Here is a 24603-nt window from a genome sequence, read left to right as displayed (position 1 = left end):
AGGAGACATCTGGAGCCACCCTGTGGGAGCCCTGTCTGGACTTTTTGAAGCGTTCTTTTACGCTCTTCACTAAGACTGATCGGTCGGGTCACACCCTGATGTAGCCTGTCGGTGAAACGCTGGCCTCCGTTGGTGTGCCGATCAGCATTAAGATAAGTGGAATCTGTTCCTCTGTCTGAAAAACTTTTTATATGAAGCACAGTTCTTGCTCAAGTGTTTTGGTGCTCATTTTTGAACGAATGAAGGTTTTGCCTGTGAGGTTATCGCTTAACCAACTATTATATCCACCTTTGTGGCAGTGGGAGGGCCCATTCTGAGGCTTTTTCCTTCCTTTTGAGCGAACATTGAGCTTTACTGGTTCTTCACTATTTCTGCACAACTGCAATATCATCTTACCATAACAGTCTCCAATTGAAAGTGTACATTTTACATACCCTAGGTACGCCACTGGATAGCACATAATCAGTTCTTTATTCAGGCCATATATTCAAGCCCAAACTGGTTCCTCGGGCCCTCTCTTGGTTATCACATTTTACCACGGTTCTGTATACTCAACATTTCTGCTCAGAAACGGATCTGTTAACAGACAGATATATATTGAAATGGTATTCCCTCTTATGAAGTTACCCTTAATTTTTCTTTCTTTTTGGAGAGTTAAGACCAAATTATTTCTAGTAAATCCAATTAAATCAATCAGAAGGTGACTCTTACAATCTGTGCCTGTTTTTTAGCATCTCATGTTCATCTTAAAGCTTCATCAATTTGTGAATCCCTAAATCTATTCAATGATGCCTGTATTCTTACATGTTGCCAATTTCCAAGACCTTGAACATGGCCAGATGAGTTGCTCCTTTCAAATCATTCTTTTTAGCAGTGTGTAAGTATGTCATTAATTGAAGAACATCCCCATTAGTTGAAAGATGTGACCTGGACAGTTCATCAGTGCCCTTCTGCACTGCTTCTAGTGTTTGATATACTTCCTTCTTACTTTTTATCCTAAAATGTGACATCAAGTCAGTTTTCGACTGCATATTGATCACTAAACTAACTTTCTGCTTTGCAGTAGAACTAATACTAGGTTGTTATTCAAATAACAATAGAAATAATGTTATCAATAACAACAGCTTCAAAGAATAGCGGTATCCAACCAATATTAAGCAAGTAACAGTTTCTTACCACATTGTTATGAATAGCCAGCTGTATTGTGAGGATATTGTAGGAGCATGAGTGACCTCTACATTTGTCCCAAACTACTTCATATTTTAACCATATCTTATCTACATGAGGTAGAATATAGAAACATAGAAACATAGAAGATGACGACAGATAAGGGCCATAGCCCATCAGGTCTGCCCACTCTACTGACCCACCCCCAAGTCTACTATCCTAGGGATCCCACTCCTGGTGACAGGTTCCCTTGGCTTAACCCTCTAAGGGATCCCACATGGGCATCCCATTTGCTCTTAAATTCTTGCACTCTGTTTGCTGCGATCACCTGCACCGGGAGCTTGTTCCAAGGATCAACCACTCTCTCGGTGAAGAAATATTTCCTGGTGTCGCCATGAAATTTCCCGCCCCTGAGTTTGAGTGGATGCCCTCTTGTGGCTGAGGAACCTTTAAGAAAGATAATCTCTTCTTCCATCTCGATACGGCCAGTAATATACTTAAATGTCTCGATCATGTCTCTTCTCTCCCTACGTTCCTCAAGTGAGTACAGCCGCAAACTTTTCAGCCTTTCCTCGTACGATAGATCCTTGAGCCCCGAGACCATCCTGGTGGCCATCCGTTGCACCGACTCTACTCTCAGCACATCTTTTTGGTAGTATGGCCTCCAGAATTGCACACAGTATTCCAAATGAGGTCTCACCATGGTTCTGTATAATGGCATTATAACTTCAGGCTTCCAGCTGACGAAACTCCTGCGGATGCAACCTAACAACTGTCTTGCCTTAGATGAAACCTTCTTCACATGATCAGCAGTTTTCATGTCTGCGCTGATGATCACTCCCAAGTCTCGTTCTGTTGAAGTTCTAGCTAAGGTCTCGCCATTCAAGGTGTAAGTTCTGCACGGATTTCTGCTGCCGAGGTGCATGATCTTGCATTTCTTAGCGTTGAAGCCCAGCTGCCAGGTCGAGGACCAAAGCTCCAACAAATGTAGGTCCTATGTCATACTATCGGGTGAATTGATGTCTCTCACTATATTGCATAGTTTGGCATCATCAGCGAATAATGTTATCTTACCTTGAAACCCCTGAGTTAGGTCCCCTATGAATATGTTGAAAAGGAGCAGGCCCAAGACTGAGCCCTGCGGAACTCCACTGGTCACCTCTGATGTTTTAGAGAGGGTACAGTTAACTACCACCCTCTGAAGTCTGCCACTCAGCCAGTCATTGACCCATGTAGTTAGTTTTCTCCCAGCCCCATTGATTTCATCTTGCTCAACAGCCTGCGATGCGGGACACTATCAAAAGCTTTGCTCAAGTCTAGGTATACGACATCCACGGATTCTCCCAAGTCTAGCTGTTTTGTTACCCAGTCAAAGAAGCTGATGAGATTGGATTGGCAGGACCTACCCTTGGTGAATCTGTGTTGACTGGGATCCCGTAGATTCTCCTCATCCAAGATTGCGTCTAATTTACGTTTGATTAGTGTTTCCATGAGTTTGCATACTATTGATGTGAGACTCACCAGTCTGTAGTTTGCAGCCTCTGCCCTGCAACCCTTTTTGTGCAGTGGAATGACGTTAGCTGTTTTCCAGTCTATGGGGACTCTCCCCGAACTTAGGGAGAGATTGAAGAGTCCTGATAGCGGTTCTGCCAGGCCATCACGCAGCTAACTGAGCACCCTGGGGTGTAGATTGTCCAGTCCCATGGATTTGTTCACCTTGAGTCATGCGAGTTCATAGTAGACGTCGCCAGGTGTGAACTCGAAATTCTGAAATGGGTCTTCCACGCTGGGCCTTGCCTGCAACTGCGGACCGTGCCCCGGTGTCTCGCAGGTGAAGGCCGAGCAGAAGTATTCATTCAGTAGTTCTACTTTATCGGAATCTGATTCTGTGCAGTTCCCATCTGGTTTTCTAAGGCGTACTATCCTGTCTGTGTTCTTTTTCCTATCACTAATATACCTGAAGAAGGATTTGTCCCCTTTCTTCATGTTCTTTGCCAGAGTCTCTTCCACTTGAAGTTTGGCCTCCCTGACTGCCGTTTTGACCACTGCAGACCTCGCCCTATGTTCTAGTTTAGCTTCCCTAGTCTCCGTTCGTTTGTAGGAAATAAATGCTTTTTTCTTCTCCATGACGAAGTGCGATATTTCTGCAGAGTACCATTGGGGTTTGTTGTTTCTCCGCCGTTTGTGTACTGATTTAATGTAGAGGCTTGTCGCGTCAGTATGGTAGATTTCAGGGATGACCACATAGCTTCCACATCATCGGTCGTAGCTTGGTTCTGCAGTGTCCGGTGGACAAAATCTCCCATGCGTTCGAAGTCAGTGCCTCGGAAGTTGAGTACTTTTGTTTTCGTGTTTGATCTAGGGAAACTTTTCCTGAGGTAGAACCACACCATGTTGTGGTCGCTGGAGGCTAGCGTATCTCCTATCGAGACCTTTGAGACACTAACCCTGTTGGTGAGTACCAGATCCAGGATCGCCTGGGCCCTAGTGGGTTCCAATACCATTTGTTTGAGTCGTGCTCCCTTTATGGATGTTAACAGTCTCCTGCTGCCGCTGGTTGTTGCTGAGTATGAGTTCCAATCTGCGTCAGGCATGTTGAAGTCCCCTAGCAGAACAGCGTCTCCCCGTAGAGTGATATTCTCTATGTCTTCAATTAATTTGGAGTCTTTGTCTTCCAGTTGTCTTGGAGGTCTATATACTACAGCAAGATACAGGCATTTTTTTCTGCCTCTGGCCAGGTTCACCCAGAGGGATTCCCCGGTGTACTTGACATCTGTGATTCTGGTAGTTTTGATGTCTTCTTTAATATATAGTGCCACCCTTCTCCTTGACTTTCCCTCTCTGTCCTGATGAAATAAGTTGTATCCCGGTATAGCCATATCCCACCCATGAGAGTCTGTGAACCAAGTTTCGGATATTGCCACCACGTCAAGGTCGGCATTCATTATTTTGGTCTCTAATTCTAGAATCTTATTGCCTAAACTGTGTGCATTAACATACATAGCCCTCCATACCCCGTGATTGCTAAGTCCTTGTGGGGAGTTTCCCACCTGGGGTAGTGTGACTCCTAGAGAATTGTTTGCAATGGGGGCACTTACTTTGGACTTAGAATCGGAGTTTCGACTCACCTCATCAGGATCGTTCCTTACTGCACTTGTATCTGAGTGGGTACTCTCCCCCGACTTACCTAGTTTAAAGCCCTACGAAGCAGGCGGGCTAGTCGGTGTCCAAAGACGTGCTTACCTCTGCTGGTCAGATGGAGTCCATCTGGTCCCTGAAGTCCTTGCAACGCCTCTCCATGGTTCAGGAATCCGAAGTTCATTTCCCGGCACCATCCTTGAAGCCACTCGTTAGTCCTCAGTATACGCTCATCCCTAACTGGGAGGATCGAGGAGAAGACCAAACTGGGTAAGTCACTTAATCCTCCATTGCGCCAGGTACAAAATAAGTACCTGTATATTTAAACCACTTTGAATGTGTGATCACAAAAAGGTAGTATACAAGTCCCATTTCCTTTCCTTTTCTTTTGATACCTGACACAGGATAAAGACAGGAGATTTCAGTTGGTAAAAGTACCTCTGCATATGTGCCAGTATGGGAATACATGTTGATGCAAAAATGATCTGTCCACCTCTGCATTATTTGGGAAATTCCTTTTGTTTTTCTCTGACAGTTTTATAAATAGAAACTTCACTTGAACTAGAACAGGGAAGTATTGATAATAAATATATTTTTGCTGTTCTTTATTTCCAGGTGAAAATGTGCAGAATTGTTTAGGTGATGGACACCCGAAAGATCAAAATCCTGTTTTACACCCCTCAAAGTCTGAGAAAAAGCTACAATGCACATTTGAGAGCTGTCATAGAACATTTGTGTGGCCAGCACATCTTAAATATCACCTAAAAACTCACAGGTGGGCAGAGCCAATTTAGGGCAACCACAAACAATGGCAACTCACATGTAGTGCTATAAGCTCTATTTTGCATAGGGGCTGATTTTGAGAAACGGGATGCCTATTGGAATGTTCACATTTCCTCAATACATTTTTCTTTGTTTATACATTAAAGACATAAAAAATGGGTAATTAAGGACAACCCCACTCCCCTTAAAGCCATGATCCAAACAAATACTTTTTTGAAACCTCTGCTGCCCCAGAGCATGTGAAAAATTCTATAGGAAAATTATTGTAAATATTCATGCATTTCCATTGAAAAAAACAGAAAAAATACAGATGATTTTTCAGCCTTACTTAGCCATGTCCCCTTAAAGGCTTTTGGTTAATATTCAGCTGGTAACGATCAGATAGGTCCAACAGGGAAGTTCATATGATGATTAGAGGCATGAGAATGGGAGGGATTTTTGATGGTGCTTGAGGGGGAGGGTCAGGAGGGGAGGTTCAGACTTTGTTTGGGGGGGAGGGGCAGGAGGGAATGGCAGAAAGCTTCAGGCCGCTACTGACAGCACTTCAGGTGCCTGGCCAATATTCTGTGTCAGTGCCCATATAGATAAAAGTTAGAGCTGAATATTGCCAACACTCTCATAGTTTCTTCCCAATTCTGCCTCCAGAACAGTTCTCTCCTGCTCATTTATAAAATAGCTGGTTAGTACTTAGAATATGAATCCCTTTGTATCCTGGAGCTCTAGTGTACCATACGGCTAAGAAGGCAAATTAAATTTTAGGATTTATTAGGAAGGGAATGGAAAACAAACATAAGAATGTTACAATGCCTTTGTATTGCTTTATGGTGCGACCGCACCGCGAATACTATGTTCAATTCTAGTCACTGCAACTTAAAAAAGATTTAGCAAAACTAGAAAGGGTACAGGGAAGGGTGACAAAAATGGTAACGGGGTTGGATGACTTCCCTGTTAGGAAAGGCTAAAGTGGCTAGGGCTCTTCAGCCTGGACGCTAGTTCCTATTTCGACCTGGGTAGAACACAGCAGAAGGAAGGCTAATGCTAAGAGAGGAAGGGGAAAGAGGGAGCAGCAGGACCACAGGAGCCTCTTTAGCCTAGCCCAGCTTGCTCCCCCCCCCACCCCCGCAGACTGGGAATGTGCTAAAGAAAGGCTGGACAGTTGGAGAGTAGAAAGAAAGTGAGGGGGAGAATTGTTGGACAGGTTAGGGAGAAGGGCGGGAGAGATGGATAAGGGATGGGAGAGAGAACATAAGAATAGCCTTACTGGGTCAGATCAATGGTCCATCTAGCCCAGTATCCTGTTTCCATAGTGGCCAATCCAGGTCACAAGTATCTAGCAGAAACCCAAATAGCAGAGGTATTTCCATGCTACTGATCCCAGGGTAAGCAGTGGCTTCCCCATATCTGTCTCAATAGCAGACTATGGACAGTTCATCCAAGAACTTGGCCATACTAGTTCAGTGGAAGGAGACAAAGGATAGTGGTAAATGAGGTTTGCTTGGAGGAAAAGAGTGCCCTAGGGATCTGTCCTTGGGCCGGCTCTATTTAACATCTTTGTGAGTGATATTGTGGAAGGACCGTCTGGCAAAGTTTGTCTTTTTGCTGATGATACCAAACTCTATAATAGAGTAGACACCCATAGGGAGTGGATGATGTAAGGTTTGAAGTGGCCCCCACAATGTTAGGTTGTAGGGGTTACGTGAGAGGCACCCTTACAAAACGCCAGGTCCCAGGTTCAATTCCCTCACCGAAGATTCACCAGGAATAGAATCAAATGAGAAGCATAGCCAGAGGTGATTGCATAAAGAATATATTATAGAAATAGGCATACAGAAAAGTAGGATTCATAAAAGTTACAATTACATTCATAAAAGTTACAATTACAGAGACTGCTTCTGTGTTCTTGTGAATGAGAGAGAACACACAAAGAAAGAGAGAGAAAGGGGGGTGGGGAGGGTGATGCCCCAAGCTAGTAAGAGAGACAAGAGAGACCAGAGCCAAGAGAGGGGGGGTGATGTTGCGAGGGGGCTTTTAAAGTTTGGAAACTTATTCTAAATATAGAATATTGAGCTTCAATAGAAGTTAAACATCCCCATCCGTAGTGCTAGACAGAAGAAGAATAGGCTGAAGTCAAATGTAATTTCCAGTATGCCCTTGACAATAGTTTCTGATTAATCTTAGTTATCTGTGCACCTGGACATTGTATATCCTAAGCTGTCCATCCTAAGCATCAGACATTAACACCTTTTCACACCTTTTTACTGCCAGGTCCTCTAAGCACTGATTGAATTAGGGTTATTTGAAACAGTCTGCCTGGATGCTTACTGTATGTGATCTATCTGCATCAACATCCCAGAGTCAGCTTGATATAATTTCCCATAGGCCTTTGCTGACATTAGTTATGCCAACTGAAAATACTGATTGCTAGCAATAGCTATGCTGACAGATGACATGAGGCAAGATTTAACGAAGTTTGAAGAATGGTCAGGCAACTAAGATTTAATGCTAAAAAATGCAGGGTTATGTACTTGGGCTGCAAAAATCCAGGAGAACGGTATAGTATAGGAGGCGAAGAACTTCTATGCGCGGAGGAGGAGCGGGACTTGGGGGGTGATTGTGTCTATTGATCTCAGGGTGGCAAAACAGGTAGAAGAGGTGATGGTCAAAGCCAGGAAGATGTTTAGTTGTATAAAGAGAGGAATGGCCAGTAGGAAAAAGAAGGTGTATAAGTCTTTTGTGAGGCCCTATTTGCAATTTTGGAGTCCCCCTCCTTCAAAAAGATATAAATAGGATGGAGTCAGTCTAAAGAGCTGCTACAAAATTAGTTAGTGGTCTTTGTCATAAATCATATGGGGACAGATCTAGAGAATTTAATGTGTATACTCTGGAAGAAAGACAGGAGAGAAGAGATATGATAGAGAAGTTTAAATATCTTTGTGGTGTTAATGTACAAGAGGTGAGTCTTTTTCAAATGAAGGAAAACTTTGGAAGGAGAAGGGCATAGGATGAAGTTAAGAGGTGATAGGCTCAGAAGTAATATAAGAAAATACTTTACAGAAAGGGTGGTAGATGCATGGAATAGTCTCCCACTGGAGGTCGTGGATATGAAGACTGTTTCTGAATTTAAGATGGATCCTAGAATCATATTTATTGGATGCTAGGGTCCATCTTGAGGATTAGCGCCCAAGAAAAGGATCTGGGTGTCATTGTAGACAATACGATGAAACCTTCCGCCCAATGTGTAGCGGTGGCCAAAAAAGCAAACAGGATGCTAGGGATTATTAAAAAAGGGATGGTTAACAAGACTAAGAATGTTATAATGCCCCTGTATTGCTCCGTGGAATGACCTCATCTGGAGTATTGCGTTCAATTCTGATCTCTTTATCTAAAGAAAGATATAGTGGCGCTAGAAAAGGTTCAAAGAAGAGCGACTAAGATGGTAAAGGGGATGGAACTCCTCTTGTATGAGGAAAGACTAAAATGGTTAGGGCTCTTTAGCTTGGAAAAGAGATGGCTGAGGGGAGATATGATTGAAGTCTACAAAATCTTGAGTGGAGTAGAAAGGGTACAAGTGGATCGATTTTAAACCAATAGGAGGAAATTTTTTTTTCACTCAAAGAATAGTTAAGCTCTGGAATGCGTTGCCAGAGGATGTGGTAAGAACGGATAGCGTAGCTGGTTTTAAGAAAGGTTTGGACAAGTTCCTGGAAGAAAAGTCCATAGTCTGTTATTGAGAAAGACAAACACAAGGAAGAAATGGGTGACACAGCAGCGACACCTGGAAACAGCGAATGGAACCCACATAAAGATGCAAGACATCACCAGGTTGAGGGAAGATGGAAGTACACAGAGCACACGGACCTATGGCTGGAGAGATGGGCTTACACCAGGGACACGGACCTGAGGCTGGAGAGGCCAGAAAAGTCAGACAGGACAGCGATCATCGTGGGGGACTCCATCATCAGGCAAATCGACAGCCACATAGCAGGAGGAAGACAGGATCGGCTGGTGACTTGCCTACCGGGAGCCAAGATTGAAGACATAGTGAGCCGCATCGACAGGATCATCGACAGCGTGAAAAAGGAAGATACAGCGGTGGTGATCCATGTGGGAACTAACAACATGAGCAACAGGAATTACAGCAGGGAAGTACTGAAGGAACAGTTCCGGATGCTTGGAAGGAAGCTGAAGACCAGATCACCGAGGGTAGCGTTCTCGGAGATCCTGCCGATACCCAGAGCAGATGAGAAGAGGCAGATGGAGCTGCAAGCAGTCAACGCGTGGATGAGGCGCTGCTATGAGGAAGAAGGATTCCACTTCGTGCGCAACTGGACAACGTTCTGGGGGAAGAACAAGCTATACAGGAAGGACGGACTCCACCTCAGCAGAGACGGAACGAGGCTTTTGGCAAACAACATCAAGAGAGAAGTTGAGAAGTTTTTAAACTAGGAAGAAGGGGAAAGCCGACAGTTGACTGAGTGAGAGAGTCGATGGTTGGGGAACCGGTATACACGGAGGATACCGTGCAGAAAGATAGCGAAGAAGACTCACCAGATCTCAGGCAAGACAGATCTAAAGGGACACAAGAGGGAAGGAAATGCAAGAAAGGAACAGGAGTATTCAAGTGTATGTACACGAACGCAAGGAGCCTAAGGAACAAGATGGGCGAATTAGAAGCTATGACACAACAGAATAACTTTGACATCATCGGCATCACGGAATCATGGTGGACCGAAGAAAACATCTGGGACACTGTGCTACCGTGATACAAACTATACTGCAGAGTCAGAGTGGGTCACAAAGGTGGGGGCGTTGCCCTATATGTCAAAGAGAGAATCGAATCTACTGGAGAGAACATGCCTGAAAGTATGAATAAGTTAGAGTCTCAATGGGTCAAAATTCCGTGAGCAAATGGATTGGAAATGAAAATCGACATCTACTAATGACCCCCAGGGCAGCCCAAAGAAATGGATGGAGAAATGATAGATGAGATCAAACTCAACTGCAAGGGAGGCAACACAGTTATCATGGGTGATTTCAACTATCCGGGTATAGACTGGAATCTAGGCACCTCTAGCTGCGGTAGGGAGACCAAGTTCCTGGATGCTGTAGGCGATTGCTTCCTAGAACAACTTGTCAAGGAAAACACAAGAGGAAATACAATTCTGGACTTAATTTTAAATGGACTACGAAGACAGGCGCAAAATATAGAAGTAGAGGGGATGTTGGGAACCAGTGATCACAATATGATCCGCTTTGACATAGATGCAGGGGCGAAACATAGATCCAGAACGACAGCCACGGCGCTGAACTTCCGAAAAGGAAATTATGAAGGGATGAGACTCATGGTAGGGAAAAAGATCAAGAAGAGGATAAGCTAGAGCTTAAAATGCTAGAGCAGGCATGGTCCCTTTTTAAGGACACAGTCACCGAGGCGCAAAATCTATATATACTGTGTATTAGAGAATGACACGGGGAAAAAAAAATCTGTCCCCGTCACCGCCCCGTCCCTGGCCCACCATCCTCTGCATCGTCCCGTCACCGCCGTTCCCTTCACTGCCCCGTCACCGTCACCGCCATCCCTTTCACCGCCCCGTCACCGCCACTGCCATCCCATTCATCGCCCCGTCACCATCTCCGCTGCATCCATATAAGCCTTAGTACTGTAATATTTAGCTTATTCTTTTCTTATAAATCAAAGTTCCTGCTGCTGATCTAGAGAAAGAGATGTTCAGCTGGCAGGGCTTTGTTTATAAATTTTTATCAACACAACTAATATACTACTTTATCCTAAAGCAAAAAATAAATAAATATAATTTTTTTTCTACCTTTGTTGTCTGGTTTCTGCTTTCCACACCTTCTCATTCAATTCCTTCCATCCACTGTGTGTCTTCTCTCTGCGTCTTCCATTTGCTGTTACTGTGCCTCTTCCTTCACCCCCCCCCCCAATTGGTCTAGCACCCATCTTCTTCCCTCCGCTCCCCCATAGTCTGGCATCTGTCTTCTTCCCATTCTGTCTTCCACATTTCCCTTCAGGGTCTGTTCCTCTCCACCCTCCTTCAATGTCTGTCCTATTCCTTTGCACCACCACCCTTCCCTCCCTCCTTTACCATCTGTTCCTTTCTACCACCCTTCAGCTCCTCTCGCGTGGCCTATCTATCTACCTTCCTCCATCTTATTTTCATGGCATGTTACAATGTAATTTGTGCAAGCCACTGGAGCCTGCGAGCTCGGTCCCTGTCCCATCCCCACAAACCATCTCGCTTCTGTGCTCCTATTTTCCCCATTTCTAATATCTCCCCTATGTATCTGCCATTGCCCCCCACCCTGTGTCTATATACCATCCCCATGGCATGTCCCCTTTATGTCTCTGTCCCTATGCCCCATGCACATAATTTCCCCTCTTTCTGTTACCTTCCTGTGTCCAGATTTCCCCTATCTTCCTCTTCCATACCAGTGTGTCTCTTCTTTTCAACCCCATTTAGCTTTTTTCCCTCTTTCTTCCTCCCCCCCCTGCTTCTAACATCTGGCTCACCTGCTTGTCCTTCCCTTTCTTTCCTGCTGTGGGTTTTTCTTTTCATCTTCATCCCCTTGGCCCAGAATCCTTTTCCCTTTCACTTCCTCCTTCCAGCCCCCACCCGCCTGCCCAATCGATCCTAGTGTTTAGCCAGCTCTCTCCCTTCTCCTCACCTTAGTTTGCAGGCTTTCTTTTTTGGCGACCTGCACACTTTCCCAAAGAGCCGCGCATGCGCTCAGTGTTCAATCTTCTGCTCTGCTGCAACTTCCTGTTTCCGGTTGCGTCAGAGCAGAAGATCGAAACTGAGCAGCAGCGGGTGCGCGGCTCTTTGATAGCGTGCGAGTCGCCGAAAAAGAAAACCTACAAACTAAGGTGAGGAGAAGGGAGAGAGCTGGCTAATCACTAGGATCGATTGGGCAGGCGGGTGTGGGCTGCGGGGACCGCGCGATCCTTCATGCCTCACTGCGGGGACAAGACCATTCACTGCTCCACAGGGCGGTGAATGGCCTTGTTCCCATCGCCGCAGCGACTGCTAGTTTTTGTTCCCCGTTTTGGCGGGTTACCCACAGCTAAACCCGGTGGCCGCGGGTAAACCGCCACCGTGTCATTCTCTACTGTGTATCAACAAGGGAGCCAGGAGGAAAAAGATCAAAGAACCGGCTTGGCTCACTGTAGTGGTGAAGGAAGCGATCAGAGACTTCATTTAAGGAATGGAAAAGGTCAAAAACGGTTGAAAACTGGAAAAAGCACAAACAGCATCAACGCAAGTGCCATAAAGCAGTAAAAAGGGCCAAAAGAGACTACGAAGAAAAAATAGCCAAGGAGGCGAAAAACTTCAAGCCTTTCTTTCGATACATTAAGGGGAAACGACCTGCAAAGGAAGCGGTGGGACCGCTGGATGATAATGGAATAAAGGGAGTGCTAAAGGAGGACAAAGCCATTGCCGATAAATTGAACACATTTTTTGCGTCTGTATTTACCAAAGAGGACATACACAACATACTGGAACCCGACAGGCTATACGCTGGAGGCAAAGATGGGAAATTGACAAGGTTGACAGTTAGTCTAGAAGTATGTAGACAGATTGATAGGCTTAAGAGCGACAAATCCCCAGGACCAGATGGCATCCATCCGAGGGTCATTAAAGAACTGAAAGGGACTATAGCTGAACTGCTTCAACTAATAGCCAATCTGTCGATTAGATCGGGAAGGATTCTGGAAGACTGGAAGGTGGCGAATGTTATGCCAATCTTCAAAAAAGGTTCGAGAGGAGATCTGGGAAACTACAGACCGGAGAGTCTGACTTCGGTACCGGGAAAGATGATAGAGGCGCTGATAAAAGACCGCATCATTGATCACCTTGATGGACATAAACTGATGAGGACCAGTCAGCATGGCTTCAGCAAAGGACGATCTTGCTTGACGAACTTGCTACACTTTTTCGAGGGGGTAAACTAGCAGACAGACAAGGGAGACCCGATCGACACTGTATATCTGGATTTTCAGAAGGCATTCGACAAGGTTCCGCATGAACGACTTCAAAAAACTTGAGAGCCATGGAATAGAGGGTGAAATGCTCAGGTGGATTAAAAACTGGCTAGCAGATAGGAAATAGAGAGTGGGGGTAAATGGACAATACTCAGACTGGAAGAATGTCACCAGTGGGGTGCCGCAGGGCTCGGTACTTGGACCTGTGCTCTTCAACATATTCATAAACGATCTGGAAATGGGTACGACGAGTGAGGTGATTAAATTTGAAGACGATACGAAGTTATACAGAGTAGTGAGGACGCAGGGGGATTGTGAAGATCTGCAACGTGACATAACCACGCTGTACCGGGCTATGGTATGCCCTCACCTGGAATACTGCGTCCAGCACTGGTCGCCATACATGAAGAAAGACATGGTACTACTCGAAAGGGTCCAGAGAAGAGCGACTAAAATAGTTAAGGGGTTGGGGGAGTTGGCGTACGGTGAGAGATTAGAGAAGCTAGGCCTGTTCTCCCTTGAAAAGAGGAGACTGAGAGAAGACATGATTGAAACATTTAAGATAATGAAGGGAATAGACTTAGTGGATAAAGACAGGTTGTTTACCCTCTCCAAGGTAGAGAGAACGAGAGGGCACTCTGAAGTTAAAAGGGGATAGATTCCGTACGAACGTAAGGAAGTTCTTCTTCACCCAGAGAGTGGTGGAGAACTGGAATGCTCTCCCGGAGTCTATTATAAGGGAAAACACGCTCCAGAGATTCAAGACAAGGTTGAACAAGTTCTTGCTGAATCAGAACAAACGCAGGTAGGGCTGGTCTCGGTTAGGGCACAGGTCTTCGACCTGGGGGCCGCCGTTGGGCACAATGGACCACTGGTCTGACCCAGCAGCGGCAATTCTTATGTTCTTATCAGTGGCGTACCTAGCATATGTGACACCTGGGGCCCATCATTTTTTTATATCCCCCCATCTATATCAAAAATATGATTTTTAGTAACAACCCACATATCGCACAACAAAGTGTACCTAGGAAAAGGCAGCATCTTAAACACCGCAATGAACACTAGAACACCAACACATACATTGTAAAATTAAACAAGCCAGATCTCGCACAGTCAATTGATCCTGCAGTCAATGCCAACTGAAAACTATGTCCTTTTCATACACACAGAACAGAGATACACCCTCACCCAATATGGAATAATCACAAACTAAAAATAGAAATATGTAAACAAAAGTTAAACTGAGCCAAGAAACCAGACTCTGCATACAATGCAACACCACAACACCACAAAAACAGTGACACATGTCCCCTAATACTGTGCAAAATATAGACAGTAGATGTAAATTTGAAAAAACTGATACATAACAATCGCCACTTTACAAATTAATAAATAAAAATAAAACAAATAATGAGAAATAAGAAAATACCATTTTATTGGACTAATCCATTTTTCAATTAGTTTTCTGAGGCCAAATCTTTCTTCAGAACAGTACAGTATACTGCTGTTATGCTATTCTGTCCTGAGGAAAGGGGTGTAGTCCAAAAAATTGCCTTATTTCCATTTCCTATTTATAAACTTTTATCAATACAGTTACAATACTACTTGATTCTAAGTAAAGCAACAACAACAAAAAATCTTTCTACCTTTTGTTGTTTCTACTTTAATCATCTTCTCTTTACTCTCTTCTTTCTATACAGCGCTTGTCCTCTCTCCCTTCCATGCAACATCTGCCCTCTCTTTTCCCCTTCCACCCAGCTTCTGCCCTCTCTACCCCTTCCATCTACTGCCCACACTCTCACTGCCCCTTCCATCTACTGTCCACCCTCTCTCTCTTCCATATGGCATCTTCCCTCTTTCTATGTCCCTTCAATAAACTGTATATCCGGGGTCCCTTCTCTCCTTTGCACATGATTCATTTCAGCTTCACCCCCCTCTCCATTTTTCTGTCTCCACCCCCTCCCCTATGCTTTGGCATCTCTCTCTTTCTCTTCTCCTTTCCTTCCTTCCCACTCCACACCTTGGTGTGGTATCTCTATCTCTATCTCTTTCCTTTCCCTCCCCCCATGCCATGGCATCTCTTCCTCCCCCTCCATGGTCTGGTATCTCCTTTTCTTTCTATCCCTCCCATGGACTTGGCATCTCTGGTTCCTCTCCCTTGTCTTCCTTCTCAATTCATCTTCAACAGCTCTAATAAGAGCTCTCGCAGAATAAATTTCTTTTATTACCCATCCCTGAAATCATGTCTTTACAAGAAGTTCCTAGACAGAATGTTATCATTCCAGGCAGCCAAACTGAAACACATGGCTTGTAAAACCCATTCTCGAGGCCACTTCTTATGCCGACTTCAGAAAATCATTGAAGACCCGTCTCTTTAACAAATTCTAATTCCTAATTCTTGCCCAATCCCCCTCAGCTATCCTCATCCTAATCCCCAATTCTCTTGATTTTAGATTAACTCATCCTACTTCCCATTTGTAAAGGTATTCCACACAAATTGTTTTCCCCTGCACCCCAATCTCTGACTAGATACTTCCTTTTGATTCAAACCATCTTGGTTCTCTTCCATTTGCAATTTGTATCCCAGAAAGTACTTTTTCTGTTCCCCTTACATCTCATACACTCATTGTTTGTATCTCGTTGTAAACATCTCTTACTTCTTGTTGTAAACATCTCTTACTCTCGTTGTATGTAACTTGTTGTAAACCGCTTTGAACTTATGGTATAGCGGTATATAAGAAATAAAATTATTATTATTATTATTCTCCCTTCTTCCCTCTCTCTCCCCAATTGGGTGCAGCAGCAGCAGCAGCATTTCTCTCACCCCTTCCCTGTGCAGCAGCAGCATTTCTCCTCCCCTTCCCTGTGCAGAATTTCTTCCCCCCCCTTCCCTGTGCAGCAGGAACATCTCTTCCCTGCCCAGCATGTCTGGCCAGTTCCCCTGCTCAAATCAGCGGGCGTCTACACCTCACACGATACGCGGCTGCGTTGGAAGCCTTTTCTTTGACATCATGACGTCAGAGGGAACGCTTCCGACGCAGCTGCGGATTGCGTGAGGAGCCGACACCCGCGGCTTTGAGCAGGGGAACCGGCCAGAAGTGAAGCAACTACCGGAGGGAGCACAAGCTGGGACGGACACCACGGTTTACAGAAGGGATGCCCACACTTTTTGGGCTTGCGAGCTACTTTTAAAATAACCAAGTCAAAATGATCTACCAACAATAAAATAAAAAATAAACACAAAGCACACTGTACGCAGAGAAAATGTTAATTATCATTTATATTCGGGAGGTTTTTCAAAGAGGTTAAGGCAGATGACTCTATGCAATGTCACCTCAGTAACAACTATACAAAAATAGACAAATACCCCCGCCCTTTTTACTAAACCATGATAGTGGTTTTTATTGCAGGGAGCTGTGCTGAATGCCCCGTGCTGCTCTCGACGCTCATAGGCTCCCTGCGCTGAAAACCATTATTGCGGTGTAGTAAAAGGGGGCCATAGTGCAAAATATAGACAGCAGATATAAATTCTCAAAACGGACACATTATGATCACTAAATTGAAAATAAAATCATTTTTCTTACCTTTTTGTCTGGTGATTTCATGAGTCTCTGATCCTTCTTCTTTCTCCTCCTGGCCCCCCTCTTTATTTCTACCTTTCTTTCTCTCTCCCCCTGGCCCCCCTCCTTATTTCTCTCCCCCCCGGCCCCCCTCTTTCTTTCTGCCTTTCTTTTTCTCTCCCCCTGGCCCCCCTCTTTATTTCTGCCTTTCTTTCTCTCTCTCCCCAGCCCCCACAAAGCCATCGTGCCGATTTCTCCATTTCCACGATTCTTTCCCTACTCTCACCCCCAAGCCAGTAGCCGATTTCTCCCTGCTCCTTCCCCGAGCCAGGCCCGGCACGTACAAGCGTTGGGTCCACAAAAGTCTTCACTTCCGACGTTGGTTCTAACGGAAAGGAAGTTGCCGGCCAGCCAGACAGCGATTGGCTGGCCCAGAACTTACCCTCCAACGTTAGAATTGACGCCAGAGGTGATCTTATGGGCCCTGCACTTTTTCCCTGCCCACCAGCCCGCCTCACCTTTTGTCTCCACCTACCACGCAGTTGCTGGCTGGCCGGGTTAAGGAGTGACTCTGTGGGGGAGCCGGTGCCGGGATGCAGTGGTGAGACAGAACAGCGGCAGAATACGGAGGGTGGGTGGCTGTGCACCTCCTTGGGGCGTGCATCTGGGGCGGACCACCACCCCCTCCCCCCCTCTTGGTACGCCACTGATTCTTATGTTCTTATGGGAAGCCACTGCTTGCCCTATATCGGTAGCATGGATTATTGCTACTCCTTGGGTTTTGGCCATGTACTAGTGACCTGGATTGGCCACTGTGAGAAGGGGTACTGGGCTTGATGGACCATTGGTCTGATCCAATAAGGCTATTCTTATGTTCTTATGGAACAGGCAAGTAAGACCTCTTAGGGAGATGAGGAGATAGTGGATGGTGTGGAAGGGCAGACTGGATGGGCCATTTGGCCCTTTATCTGCCTTCAATTCTATGTTTCTAAACCTTTTTTAAACCCATCTGCTTTAACTGCTTTTAACACATCCTCTGGCAATGAGTTCTAGAACTTAACTATGAATTAAAAAAAAAATTTCCTCATACTGGTTTTAAAAGTATTTCCCTGTAACTTCGAGTGTTCCTTGGTCTTTGTAATTTCTGAAGAAGTAAAAAATTAATTCACTTGTACTCGTTCTATACCATTCAGGATATTGTAGACTTCAAGTCATATCTCTCTCAGCTGTCTCTCTTCCAAGCTTAAGAGCCCTAACATCTTTAATTTTTCCTCATACAAAGGGAGTTCCATCTTCTTTATCATCTTGGTCGCTCTTCTTTGAACGTTTTCTAATTCTGCTATAACTGTTTTGAGATACGGCGATCAGAATTGAACGCAATACTCAAGGTGAGCTCACAGCATGGAGTAATACATAGGCATTATAATAATCTGTCTTATTTACCATGCCTTTTCTAATAATTCTTAGCATCTTGTTTGCTCTTTTGGCTGCCTCTGCACATTGGGTGGAAGGTTTCAGGATATTGTCTACGATGACACCTACTGTATAACTCTTTCTTGGGTGCTGATGCCTAAGGTGGACCTTTGTATCTGGTAACTATGGTTTGGGTTATAATTCCCAATGTGCATCACTCTGCATTTGTCCACATTAAATTTAATCTGCCACTTGGATGCCCAGTCTTCCAATTTCCTACGGTATGCCTGCAATTTTCAGTCTGCATGCATTTTAACAATTTTGAACAGTTTAGTATCATTTGCAAATTTAATCATCTCACTCATTCCAGTTTACAGATCATTTATAAATGTGTTAAATATCACCAGTCCCAGTACAGATCCCTGTGGCACTCCGCTATTCTTCCTCCTCCATTGAGAAAAATGGCCATTTAACAATAGAACCTTGACTCCTATCTCATAATTCTTTAATTTTCCATCTAGACCAGTATTCTGTTTCCACAGTGGCCAATCCAGGTCAAAACTGAAATAATAGCAACATTTTATACTACTGATCCTAGAGCAAGCAGTGTCTTCCCCCATGTCTGTCTCAATAGCAGACTATGGACTGTTCCTCCAGGATCTTGTCCAAACCTTTTTTAAACCCATCTATATTAACTGCAGTTATCCTATGGAACCACTATCTAAGTTTGTGGATTTTTTTTCTTGAAGCCCATAGTTTCTACTGCCAGGTCGTATGTAATAGACACCACTCATTTTTTTTTTGTTTAATTAGGATATTCAAGCTATTCAGGATACTGACATCTTAGCTACTATGGATCTGGAATCTCTTTATAGCAACATTCCACAACAGGCAGCTCTGAAAATTACTCAAAAAGCATTAGAAGTTGGTAACAACTGTCACCGTGTCTCAAATGAATTTTTAATGTCTTTGTCCTCTTGGTTCTTCTAAAAAACTTCTTTGTATATGAGGCAAAACTTCTTTGTATATGAGGCAAACCTTCTTTGTATAGGAGTCGAAAAACTTCAAGCCATTCTTTCGATATATTTAGGAGAAACGACCCGCGAAGGAAGCAGTGGAGCCGTTGGATGACCGAGGAATGAAGGGAGTACTAAAGGAGGACAAAGCCATCGCCGACAAACTGAACACATTTTTTTATGTCTGTATTTACCGAAGAAGATATACGCAACATACCGGAAGCCGACAGGCTAAACGCAGGAAACAAAGACAGGGAAACTGACAGGGTTGACGGTCAGTTAGAAGAGGTATGCCGGCAGTTTGATAGGCTTAAAAATGATAAATCCCCAGGTCCGGATGGCATCCATCTAAGGGTAATCAAGGAACTGAAAGGGGCTATAGCTGATCTGCTTCAATTAATAGCCAATCTGTCTATCAAATCGGGAAGGGTTCCAAAAGACTGGAAGGTGGCAAATGTTACACCGATCTTCAAGAAAGGTGCAAAGGGTGATCCGGGAAAGATGGTAGAGGCGCTGATAAAGGACCGCACCATTGAGCACCTTGACAGATACGATCTGATGAGGACCAGCCAGCATGGCTTCAGCAGAGGAAGATCTTGCTTGACGAACTTGCTGCACATCTTCAAGGGAGTAAACAGATGGATAGACAAGGGCGACCCGGTCGACATTGTATATCTAGATTTTCAGGCGGCTTTCAACAAGGTTCCGCATGAAAGACTACTTCGAAAAATTGTGAGCCATGGAATTGAGGGTGAAATATGTGTATTAAAAATTGGCTGGCGGATAGGAAACAGAGAGTAGGAGTAAATGGACAATACTCGGACTGGAAAAGTGTCACCAGTGTAGTGCTGCAAGGTTTGGTGCTTGGACCCGTGCTCTTCAACATATTTATAAACGATCTGGAAATTGGTACGACGAGTGAGGTGATTAAATTTGCAGACAATACGAAGTTATTCAGAGTAGTGAAGATGCAGGAGGATTGTGAACATCTGCAACGTGACATAAACACGCTCGAGAAATGGGCCGCGACATGGCAAATGAGGTTCAACGTGGATAAGTGTAGGGTGATGCATGTTGGTAACAAAAATCTTATACACAAATACAAGATGTCTGGGGCAGTACTTGGAGAGATCCTCCAGGAAAGAGACTTGGGAGTACTGGTTGACAAGTCGACGAAGCCATCCGCGCAATGTGCGATGGCGGCGAAAAGGGCGAACAGAATGCAAGGAAGGATTAAGAAAGGGGATCACGAACAGATTGGAGAAAGTTATCATGCTGCTGTACCGGACCATGGTGCGCCCTCACCTGGAATACTGGGTCCAGCCGTACAAGAAGATGGACTCGAAAGGGTCCAGAGAAGAGCAACTAAAATGGTAAAGGGGCTGGAGGAGTTGCCGTATAGACACGTGGGATCTATTCATAGAGAAAGGTAGGGGAGGGTCATTGGGGTGGGCAGACTAGAGATTAGAGAAACTGGGCCTCTTCGCCCTTGAAAAGAGGAGACTGAGAGGGGACATGATAGAAACATTCAAGATACTGAAGGGAATAGACCTAGTAGATAAAGACAGGTTTTTCACCCTCTCCAAGGTAGGGAGAATGAGAGGGCACTCTCTAAAGTTAAAAAGGGATAGATTTCGTACAAATGTAAGTTTCAAGTTTATTAAAAAAAGTTTTATACCTCTTAATCAAATTTCTAGGCGGTGTACAGTAATAAAATAATATCTTAAAAGAAACAAAACAAGTTGGAGTTAAAAATACTATATAGAAATGGGATAGGTTAGTATACACATACAAAAACATAAATACTAACTGCGCACAATTAGGGAGGAAGGGTAGAACTACAATAATTGAGAGAAAGCACACTTAGGGGTAAAACAATAGGAAGTTCTTCTTCACCCAGAGAGTGGTGGAAAACTGGAATGCTCTTCCAGAGGCTGTTATAGGGGAAAACACCCTCCAGGGATTTAAGACAAAGTTAGACAATTCATAGAAACATAGAAATAGACGGCAGATAAGGGCCACGGCCCATCTAGTCTGCCCACCCCAATGACCCTCCCCTACCTTTCTCTGTGAATAGATCCCACGTGTCTATCCCATTTGGCCTTAAAATCAAGCACGCTGCTGGCCTCAATAACCTGAAGTGGAAGACTATTCCAGTGATCAACCACCCTTTCAGTGAAAAAGAATTTCCTGGTGTCCCCGTGCAGTTTCCCGCCCCTGATTTTCCACGGATGCCCCCTTGTTGCCGCGGGACCCTTGAAAAAGAAGATATCTTCTTCTACCTCGATGCGGCCCGTGAGATACTTGAATGTCTCGATCATGTCAGCCCTCTCTCTGTGTTCCTCGAGTGAGTACAGCTGCAACTTATCCAGCCATTCCTCGTACGGGAGATCCTTGAGTCCCGAGACCATCCGGGTGGCCATTCTCTGGATCGACTCCAGTCTCAGCACATCCTTACGGTAATGCGGCCTCCAGAATTGCACACAGTATTCCAGCTGGGGCCTCACCATGGATCTATACAATGGCATAATGACTTCAGGCTTACAGCTGACAAAACTCCTTCGTATGCAACCTATGATTTGCCTTGCCTTGGATGAAGCTTGCTCGCAGTAGACACCGCTGGGTGTTGAGCCGGAGCGTATGCAGGTAGGGCTGGTCTCAGGGCACTGGTCTTTGACCTGGGGGCCACCGCGAGAGCGGACTGCTAGGCACGATGGACCACTGGTCTCACCCAGCAGCTGCAAATTCTTATGTGCTTAGGGCATCTATTATATACAACTGCACGTTGTTGCTATGGGCACCATGGGCACCTAGTGTGGCCAACTTATATGTTACTAACTTTGAAGAGGAACTTTTATATGGATCTCATTGGTTAAAGCACATACATGTTTGGATCAGATTCATAGATTATGTATTTCTAATTTGGACTCACACTGAGTCTACTCTAACAGAATTTGTTTCCTGGATTAATTCTGTGGACAGTCATTTAAAGTTTTCTATAGCCTGGAGTAAGGAATTTTTGGATACTAGGGTCTCCCAAGAGGGATATTAAATTATTCACTACAGTATATTATAAAGTTACCAATAGAAATACCTACCTGAGATTTGATAGTTGTCATTTGAGGAGACTAAAACAGGCTCTACCCATCAGCCAGTTTTTGCAAATACGTCACATCTGTTCAATGGTTGAAGAATTTAAGAAAGAAACTGTTATTCTTAAGAATTGATTTTGTGACAGGAATTATCCTGAATGGACCATTAAACAAGCCTATTTACGGGCATTACATGCCAATCCTGAATGGCTGTTATAACCCCAATCAAAGCAGCCCAAAGAGAAGCAAGTATGTGTGTTGACCCATTCAGATAAAGCTGTCAAGGTAGCTCAGATTATTCGCCATCATTGGCATGCAGTGACAATATATGAAACATTTGATAAAGGTCCATGCATAGCCTTTAGAAGAACAAAAACTTGGCAAATTATTTAATTAGTACCAGGAGTGCACTCAATACCAGAAATGCCTTTCAAACAGGCAGTCACAAAACCTGCAGAGAATGCAGTATGTGTGTCTCTTCATTGAACTGTTCATCTTGGACACATCCTCATACATAACAAAACATATGTATTTCAACATAGAACTACTTTTAAATTATCTTGGGTTGTCTATGTGATTGTGTGTCCATGTCAACTTTTATATGTGGGTTGAACCACTAGACAGGTGAAAACAAGATTGATGAAACATAAGAGCAGGATACATACTTCAGTGATGTCTGCTCCTTTGGTACTTCATTGTTTAAGCCTCCAGCATCATTTTGAAGATCTCAGGTGGTTATTGAGTCCATTTCAGATTTTTTTTAACGGTGACAAAAAACATATTTAATTGCCAGAACAATATTGGATTTTTGAATTAAATACTGTTTCACCCAGGGGACTTAATGACTGCATTAAGTGGAATATTATTATTTAATCTCATTATTGTATGCTTGCTCCTGTGTTTGTGACTTGTTGGATTACTAAAGTTTCCTATGGTGATGTCATTGGGGAATATATTGAAAGGCGCTGGCTCAGAAGTCCTTTCTTTCGGGTTCTGGTTTCCGGAAGTGCAAATATCAAGTTTTTCTCTTAGGCAGATTACAAGAATTGTTCCTGAGAAAGGGGTTAGTCCCGAAACCAAGCTCAGTAGAACCAGTTCTGTGGCCTTGAAAGGAGTGAGAGTTGATTCATTACAAAAAAACCCAGCAAAATGATGACAGCTGAAAGCTCAGCAAGATAAGTTTATATTATTTTGAGCTTCCGTTGAAAAGTGCATATTGTGTACCACTAAGGAACATACCGTTAACATTATTTTTTTTTTCACTGTTGATTATAGCTTCACATTGTATTTATTAGATAAAGTACACCCACAAAGGTGGTCTGATGATGGCATATAGCGTACGGCAAAAAAGCCGATGCACAAATCAAGCTATTGAACGGTGTCCATTTGGACTCCTGTTCCATTAACTTATGTCTTCATACTGAGGACACTCTTCACACAAATATATTTATAAATTGGATTGTGAGATATATTTTACATATGTTTTGTTAACAGTGTACCTTTTTTGATTACACATACTCTATTGGTTGAAAAGAACTTTTAGTTTGAGGTGTTATTACATTACATTATTATTTATATACCGCATAACCTTATCTAGTTGATCACGAAATAATGATACACTGCCTAGATGCAATAGGAATCATGGGAAAACCTAGGAACTGGATACAGGGCTTCCTAACAAAGAGATCATACCGAGTGGGTAGTGATGGGACATATTCAAACTCCTGGAGAAACCCCTCGGGAGTACCACAGGGTTCACCACTTTCACCTACACTATTCAACATTTACATATCATCCCTAGGGCACTTACTGCAAAAACTAAACCTGAACTACTACATATATGCAGACGACATCTCCATTTTAATCCCAGTGAACAGCATAACAAACGAAACCTCAAAATACATTACTCTTATTATGACCGAAATAGAACATTGGACAATCAACTTCAAACTGAAACTTAACACAGAAAAAAACAAAAATCTTCCTTGCAAGCCCAACGGATAAAATTACCAATACAACGTTACATATAAAAGACCACGATTACCCGATTACCAACACAATAAAAATATTGGGAGTCACATTGGACACACACCTGACAATGGTTGAACACACGAATATAGTGGCAAAAAAATGTTTCCTGATGTTATGGAGATTAAAGACCATCAAAAAATACTTTGACCCATTATCGTTTAGATTACTAGTGCAATCACTAGTGCTTTCTACTCTGGACTATTGCAATATCGTTTATATGGGTATACCCAAAAAAACAGTGAAGAAGCTTAGAATCATTCAGAACTCAGGGGTCCGCTTGATATATGGATTAAAAAAGAATGACCATGTCACCCCCCTACTACAAACTACTGCACTAGCTGACGGTCAAGGCAAGAATAATATTCAAGTTCTCCTGCATATGTTTCAAGCTAGTTTGGGGA

The 24603-nt window shown here is 43.8% G+C and overlaps 1 protein-coding gene across 6 annotated transcripts in view; it reads left to right on the top strand.

Moving 5' to 3' along the window:
- Nucleotides 1-24603, top strand: part of ZNF410 (zinc finger protein 410) — a 224336-nt gene that overhangs the window by 77886 nt on the left and 121847 nt on the right. For 5 of the 6 annotated variants that reach the window (XM_033950770.1, XM_033950769.1, XM_033950772.1 and 2 more), the window contains one exon: nt 4921-5080. The exons of the other annotated variant lie outside the window; for it this stretch is intronic. In XM_033950770.1, the coding sequence (XP_033806661.1) occupies nt 4921-5080 (160 nt within the window). The remainder of the gene's footprint in view (nt 1-4920; nt 5081-24603) is intronic. 6 annotated transcript variants of the gene reach the window in all.

The sequence above is a fragment of the Geotrypetes seraphini genome, chromosome 7 (genome assembly GCF_902459505.1).
Source record: "Geotrypetes seraphini chromosome 7, aGeoSer1.1, whole genome shotgun sequence".
In the NCBI taxonomy this organism is placed as follows: Eukaryota; Metazoa; Chordata; class Amphibia; order Gymnophiona; family Dermophiidae; genus Geotrypetes; species Geotrypetes seraphini.
The sequence above is the reverse complement of the archived record's forward strand: the minus strand, read 5'-3'. Positions and strand labels throughout refer to the sequence as shown.